The 7,483-nt window shown below is 50.8% G+C and overlaps 1 protein-coding gene across 2 annotated transcripts in view; it reads right to left on the reverse strand.

Moving 5' to 3' along the window:
• XPO6 (exportin 6) overlaps positions 1-6,885 on the reverse strand; it is a 91,228-nt gene extending 84,343 nt beyond the window's left edge. Inside the window, exon 1 of one of the 2 annotated variants that reach the window (XM_019539979.1) lies at positions 6,394-6,885. In XM_019539979.1, coding sequence (XP_019395524.1) covers positions 6,394-6,396 — 3 coding nt within the window. In that variant the 5' untranslated portion in view covers positions 6,397-6,885. The remainder of the gene's footprint in view (positions 1-6,393) is intronic. The other variant, XM_019539978.1, reaches the window with a different exon arrangement.
• Between the last annotated feature and the right edge of the window lie 598 nt (positions 6,886-7,483).

A 7,483-nucleotide genomic window follows, 5' to 3' on the forward strand; every position in this document is an offset into this window, starting at 1 on the left:
GGGCTCCAGGACACTGATGCAAACCCTGTGCGCCTGTCCAGCTATCACTGACTCCTGTGCTCCCGCTCGCTTCCAGTCTCCACCCCCCCGGTACAGGTGTGGACCAGCGTGCACAGCCCCGATCCCATACTCGCCCGTCTAGGCTGAGCAGTAATGGCAGGGAACAAACCAATGTTCAGCATGGGCAAAAAGCGCTCCCCTTCCTCCCCGCTGTGGCCAGTGCTTCCTGATGCAGCCTCCTGGAGCCCACGTGGGGCTTTCCTGCATCTCCATTGCCTCTGGGCTGCCCTGCAATGCAGCAGTGGCAGTACAGAGCAGGCACAGGCAACCCCATGTGGGCTCTGAGCACCTGAACCAGTGAGTGTGGCAGTGGGAGGGGGAGAGAGGATCTATAGAATTGGACCAGCTACCTCCTCTCCCTGCTGGTGCAGCCCAGCCTGGCTCCATACACCCCTGCCAGCTTGCGCTCCTGCTGGCACTGGCCCTAGGACTCCAGTGTGGGCTCTGGACTCCCACACGCTGCTCGCTTCCACCTCCCCTACCCCCACTGCTGCTTTCCTGCCTGCCCTCGTTTGTCCCGTGCTGCCACTGCTGAGCCTGGGCCCCGCGTTGGTACTGGGCTCACCCACCTGGGCTGAGCAGGAGCAGCTGGGTGGAAGCTGCTCAGTCTGGGGGGAAGTGGCCCCTCTCCCTTACTGTCGCTGGGCAGGTTTTGCTGCAGCCCCCGGGAGCCCGCACCAGGCTAGCCTGCAGTGTGGCTCCTTCACTACTGCTTGTGAGCTGTCCAGTGCAGATGCTGTGGCACTGGCAGATGTAGAAGTGGTAGAAGGGCAGTGGTGGCAAACAGGGGGAAAGGGGCAGCAAGCAGGAACACAGGGCCTGCACTGGTGCCCTGGAACCAGGAACAGCAAGAATGTGGAGCCTGGGCTTGTAGGCACACTTGGTGGGGGCTCTGCCTGCTGTGGGGGGTGGGCTGTGGGCAAATCCTCCCCTCTCCATAAAAGCCACAAGCCTCCCCAGCTGGCCCTCCGCACACTCACAGCCCCCTACAAAATCCACACACCCACATCCCTATCCACCTCCCACAAATCCTACACAGACACCCACACCCCAAATACCTATACCAACACTCCCACAATATACAAGAGTCATTTTAAGGTACTATACTATCACCTCTATGTACACAGCACAAAGACATGTAAATCAGGACAAAATTTTTTTTTAAATGAAATTAATGAATGTTGTAGTACGTTTGATTTTTAGAATATAATTTGGTGTTTTTCTGGTTCCAAGATGGCAAACCCCCTTGCTGAAAGGAGTACTTATGGGTGGCAAATCTCAGAGGTTGGGGACGGGACTTCTGGTCCCAAGATGGCAACCAGGGGCAGGGCACCTGTCAAGGTACAGGGCTTAATGACTTGCCAAACTCAGTAAGTGGACCTCCACCCAAAATATTTGCCGGCCCCTGTGCCAGCATAACTGGAAAGACTATCACAATCAACTGGCAGCATCAAAGAGTTGTGTGTGAATGGCAGAGGATCTGAAACATTTTCAGCATTCAAGAACTGAACCTATATAGGTTGAACCAAACAGATATAAAGCTTCTGCCCAAGATCAGTGAAGGATACTGAAGTATCATTAACATGTTACACTATATTTTGAGGCCTGTGCTAGAAGAAGAATGCTTGATACTGCCATCTAAACATGTAGGAAGAAAGAGAGCTTCCCTGTGCTTAAGAGATTTTTCTAGACCCTGGCAAATTAACTTATTTTATATGGTGAATGGTATCTATCTCTGAAAGACATCAAAATTCTATCAATTTTCATCATGCCCCTTCAGATACAGGGAGGAGAACATGGGATATGGATACAGGATAAGACTTATTTACTAGTTGTATGATTTATATTAGCTATTTATCATGTGACAAATTCACAAAAAGAAACGCATGCTTATGACTGAAAGAGCTGACCTTGTTTTTCCTTAGAACTAGCTCTATTGAAAGCTCGAACATCGCTTGCAGCTCAAAACAGGACAGTGTGGCTATTTCCTGCCTTTAGTTAACTATGAAACAGCAGAATAATTTTAAAATTGATACTATTAATTATTAGAGCCAAAAACAAAATTGAGGTAGGTTGCATCCAAGTCTGTTTCATGAGATTGGATAAGACATTTCTGAACAGACTGCATAAGAGCATGGTTTCCCTTAGTATCCTTCAGAGGCAACAACACAAAGAAACTTGCACTAAAACCTAGTATTATTCTTCCCAATTTTTAAAAAAAAACTTGTGTTCCCAAACCTGATCTAGAATGACCACTGTTGGCCCGGTTGCTTAACCTCTTTGGTTTCAAACCCAGTTAAGTAATGCTTGCTCTCACAAGTCGAATCATACGATTTGTATTTCTATCATACTGTAGAGATCCTCTCGCCCATGCTCCTCCCAAGTACATCTTCTGAAGGAGGGAGATGACACACAAGTAATTGAAGGGTCACCACAGAAGCCATTAAGATTTTTCTTGTAATCAGGAGTTTTATTCAAGTTATTCAAAGAAAGAAATGAGTCTATTGTTATAAATAGGATTTACCATTGTATGATGTGCCTTGACTCTTACAGCCAGTATTCTGGCTACTAACAAAAGCAAACATTTGAGGCTTCAGAAGGAGGAAGACAAAAGTTGTACTACATCTGTACTACATATAACACCTATGTGGAAGGGGAAATTCCTGGCATCTGGGGTGATCAATTTATATCCAGGAGCACGAAGCCCAAGTATTTCTCTTGACTGTTTGCTAATATTCATAAGTCAAACAACTTTTCAAATATAGCTATACGTCTTTGGCTTTCTGAAACAGTGATTCTATCAGGTTAAGGACCCACAGTAGGAAATGTCACTTTTTGTTCTAGATTAATTTAGCTACTAATTTAATGGAGAATATCTTTGCGCCCATGCATCTGCTCATATATAACACCCCCCCCAATAAAACACCTTGTTTTTGGAAGGGAGACTGTAAAGAAAAAGTTTTTTCCAGTTATGACCAATCGTGCAACAGAATAAGTCCTCCTGGAAACACAGATGCTGGATCCAGATGTACAGGCACGTTGTGGCACCACAAACCTCTTTCCAGTGCCATAAACTGCATGTGTTGCATGTTAAACTGTTTTCACGTGCATGACATAGCATGACATCCTGTGGCACCCTTGAAAGGAGATCAAGACACCCCAGAGCGATGCATCACCCTGGTTGAGAAATACTGTCTGTCATGGGGTGGGGGCCGTGAGCTCGCTAGAGCCCCCTTGCCATGCCAATTAGGGTGATCTGGCACCCCCTACTCGCCCGCCACATCTTTGATGTTGAGGTTCAGAATGGGAGGCTGCCTACTTACACCTATGACACCTTGCTGGTATCACCTCCGTTCCAAAGTGGAGTACTCTCACCCCAGCCTTATGGGCCAATGCGTGCCTCCAAACCTCCCCTTTAGCACGCCCCAAGCCTCGCAGTTGTTTGTGGACGATATCCGGTCCTTGTGTCCCTATGCCCTGTCTGGTGCCTCTGGGCCTGTCTCCCCACCAGCGCCCCTAGCCTGGCGCCCCTGGGCTTGCCTCGCCCAGGTACTCTTTCCATGCCTCGCCTCCTCAGGGCCTTTCGCCCACCTCTGGGCTTTCTCGCCCCTCTCCGGGTCTCTGCCGCGCCTCTAGCGCCTGCCGCCCCTCTCCGGGTCTTCGCCCGCTCTGGGGCCTATACCGTGCCCCTCGCGCTTCGCCCACTCTGGGGCCTATACCACGCCTCTCGCGCCGCGCGTTTCCCGTGATTGGGGCTCAGGTGGCCGTAGCCGTGCCTGGCCCCTTGACTCTTTCTTGGGTCGTTTGCCCCACTGGGCAAACTGCCGCCCTCGTGGGCTGGGGTCCAAACCCTGTACACCGCGCCTCTCCGGCGCAAACAGCAGTGCCCCGCTGGAACCGCTCAGTGTGCCACTACTAGGCATGCGGGGCCCCCCAAATTATTGGGGAGCTCCCGTGAGGCCTCCTCACACCCCTACAGCCTCACCCGGTCCTCTGGTGTAACTGTAACACAAGCCAAGCCCAAACGGCTGTAACAAAACCAACAAAGAGCTACCCGCTCGTAATGCAAACTCCGAGTCCCCTCTAGGGCTCCCAACCCTACCTCTCTTCAGGGTTCACTCCTCCCTCGCATCATTGCGGCCGGTCAGAAAGGTACGGCTGCGACCACCAACTCTGGCCGCTCAGCTCAGCCACAGAACTCCTCCTGCTCCTGCTCCTGCTCCTGCCAGAAGGGAACTGCTAGCTAGGCTTTGTCCTCTCTGTTTATAAGGGCCCAGCCCTGCCCCCTCCTGGCCACATGACCTGCCTGGTTGCCCTAGCAACCCCCATCTGTGTTTCCAGGGCGCTTCAGCAGCCCTATTTCTCCTGCTAGCAGCAGGCACCCTGGTGCCCTGCTACACTGTCCAAGGCATATGAAAGTGCTACCCCTATAATTTTGTTATTGTCATACAGCTAACCCTGTGTTTGGCTCAGGTTCAGGTCATGCGTGGAGTTTAGCTGAGTGAAGTTAAACTCAATCAAAGTTGAAATTGTGGTGTCTGGTGGGAAAAAACTCAGATGCGTGCAGCCCTGGAATTGCGTGGTTGGCTGAAAATGCACCCTCACAACTAGCCTAATCAATATGCAGTTTAGAAGGGCTCCTGGTTTCCTCACTTATGCTAAGCTCTAACCAAACTATGTAAGGTACTACTATCTATTTATTGCCAACTAGAAGACTACATTCCACCCTGGTTGTGGATGAGTAGAAAGGATACATATTAGCAAGGCCACTTCCCAACTCATCTACAGAATTCAATCGACATGGGCATGGAGCAAATCAGCCCCCATAAATTACAGAATACGATACTATGATGATTCAACAAACCCTGTTACACTAACAACCTCCTTTCTGTCCTGAGCTGATCTAAGCTGGCTACCTGAAATTTTTCCTTGCCATGTATTTAAAAAATCCACATGTAACTTTTCCTCAAGGACAGGAAGGAAGAAGGAATCATCAGCCTGACAAAGGGTATTTATACCCAAAAGCTTGCCAAGGAGAATTTATCCAGCTATTTAAGTTGGTCTAATAAAAGTTATCAGATTTACCTAAAGAACCTTGTCTGCCTAGGTCATTAGACCAACACGGCTACAACCTATACCCCATGAGCTGATAGTCATGCTATTTAACGTACTCTTGGAATACATTCCAATATCACAATGACAGATGTCATGTTAAAACTTGAATACATTATTTTTCCCAGCAAGCCCTGCAAATCTATTGAGGACTGAGAATCCATCTGGATTATCATCTTTTTGTCCATTGTCACCAGGGACAAAGGTTCTATAGACCACATTAAATCACCTCTTTGCAGCAGTATTGAATTATATATATGTAACAACAACAACAACAAATCTCAAAGACTAGAGAGACTAATTGAAGACTAGTTAATGTCATGATGTTCAGAAAGAACAGGATCCAATCATTCTTCAGGAGCTCTATTGACACTCTAGAGCTAACTGGTACAAAGAATGGGGAAAATTCATTGTTGTCACTAGAGGAAGTGCATGATTCTGCATACACACAAGAAAATATGCTGAGTAAGAAGAATCCATTTTTACGGAATTGCTTTTGAAAGTAAAAGCTACGCTTTAAATTTTGTAAACAACTGGAGGCAAACTTTGTAGGCCGTCATCCTACAACAGGATCTTCATGGATGGACTCCTAGAACCAGCCTCTGGGAGGTCATGTTAATTCACCAACATGGATGTCACTGCACATTCTAGCCAAATATTCTGTGCTTAGGAAGTGATTTTTATTTGGGAATCAGTATATTCCAATTCTTTGGTGGGTGAACTTGAGAAACTAGTATTATTTTTTATCTAAGGGCACAATCACTCAAGAAGCATCATTCCACAGACATGGACTGACATGTATTAGCACCAGCTGATCGGTAACAAGAGGGGCATTCCTGTATAAAGCAGTCACTGCTTTAACACTCTTTGTTACAGGTTACCACTTTGGTTGCATTAGATTTCCATTACAAACCCCTACGTTATCAAAAGCATTTTTTTTTAAACACACAACTTTGTATATCTAGAACATCCTTAATGAAAGTGTGTTATATTAATACTCACCCTTTGCAAAACGAGCAATCTACTAGCAAATCATCAGTTATATCCCAGGCAGACAAATGTACATCCCCACAGAAAGACACATACCATCCTCCACATGGCCCATATCGACTACCACATGCAGCAAACTGTGCAGCACCACCAAACCCACCCACAACTCACAAGGTGAGAAACAGTCACACCCTCCCCTGGTGCCTACAGGCCAGTGTGGCTGTTGCTTACCATGGTGGCTTAGGAGGGGTCTCCGCTGATTTCCTTCCTGGGTCTGGCGTCTCACCCAGCTCACATCATGGGCGGAGGCAGCTTTACTGGGACTTCCCCACCCATCCAGCTAGAAAACCTGCCATCGGTCCCCTCTATGAACAACTGTCCTGCCTCCTCCCAGGCCCAGCCTCAGGACCCCATCGGCTCTGCCTCAGCTTTGACAAGTCTTAACAGTGCACCACCTGCAAAGGCTGCAAGAGGGGAAGGCCAGAGATGGTGCCCAGACCCTGGGAGGAATGGGGACAAGCTGGGGGGGTAGGGGGGACAAAAGAGCAGGCCAGAGACGCCACCCTCTCCAGGGGACAGGGGTGGGGAAGCGTTGGGAGCCCGAGTCGTGGGGGAGCCTGGTGTCCGAGCCCTCTATTGTGTGTGGGGGGGCGGGGGAAACTCTTGTGCGCCCCTGGGGCTGGGGCTGCAATGCGGTGCAAGAAAGGGAGGCCCGAAAGAGCACTGCATATACCTGGGGAGAGGCCTACACTGCGCGGCAGGGCTCAGAGCCCCTCGCTGGCGGCCCGCGCTTCCCCCTCAGCGCCCTGCCCTGCCCTGCCCTACGAGCGGTTGCCCTCGCCTCGCCCCACGCCGTCAACGCCGGCCCCACGGACGCATCCTTCCCCGCCGCTTCCTCTCGGGCTCCGCGCGATGGGGGAGGGGAGCGACACCACCCCTCCCCTCCAACCGCCCCTCCCGCCGGAAGCAACCTCTGCCGGCCCCGCCCACGACAGGGCGGTGCCGGAGCCGCGAGGAGGCGGGCCAATCCAAGAAGCCGAGAGGCGGCCACCTGCCACATAACGCAACGCGTATGCAAATGACGCTTCGGGCCACGGCCGCGAGCTTGGGAAAAAGGGGGGCGAGGGGAGGGCGCTGCTCTGGAGTGCGCAGGCGCGGAGTGCGCGGGGGCGGAGTCTGACCAGTCTGGCCCCACCCCTCTGCCCTGCAGGCTGCGGAGCCGCGCCGCGCCAGGGGCGGGGCCACAAGGGCTCAGGTCCGTGGGAGCACCGGGCTTGGGGCGTGGCAGAGGGGCGGCAGCGCGCTGCGGTTCCCTCCCCGC

The sequence above is a fragment of the Crocodylus porosus genome, unplaced genomic scaffold, assembly GCF_001723895.1.
Source record: "Crocodylus porosus isolate Cpor-Errol unplaced genomic scaffold, CroPor_comp1, whole genome shotgun sequence".
NCBI classification, from domain to species: domain Eukaryota; kingdom Metazoa; phylum Chordata; order Crocodylia; family Crocodylidae; genus Crocodylus; species Crocodylus porosus.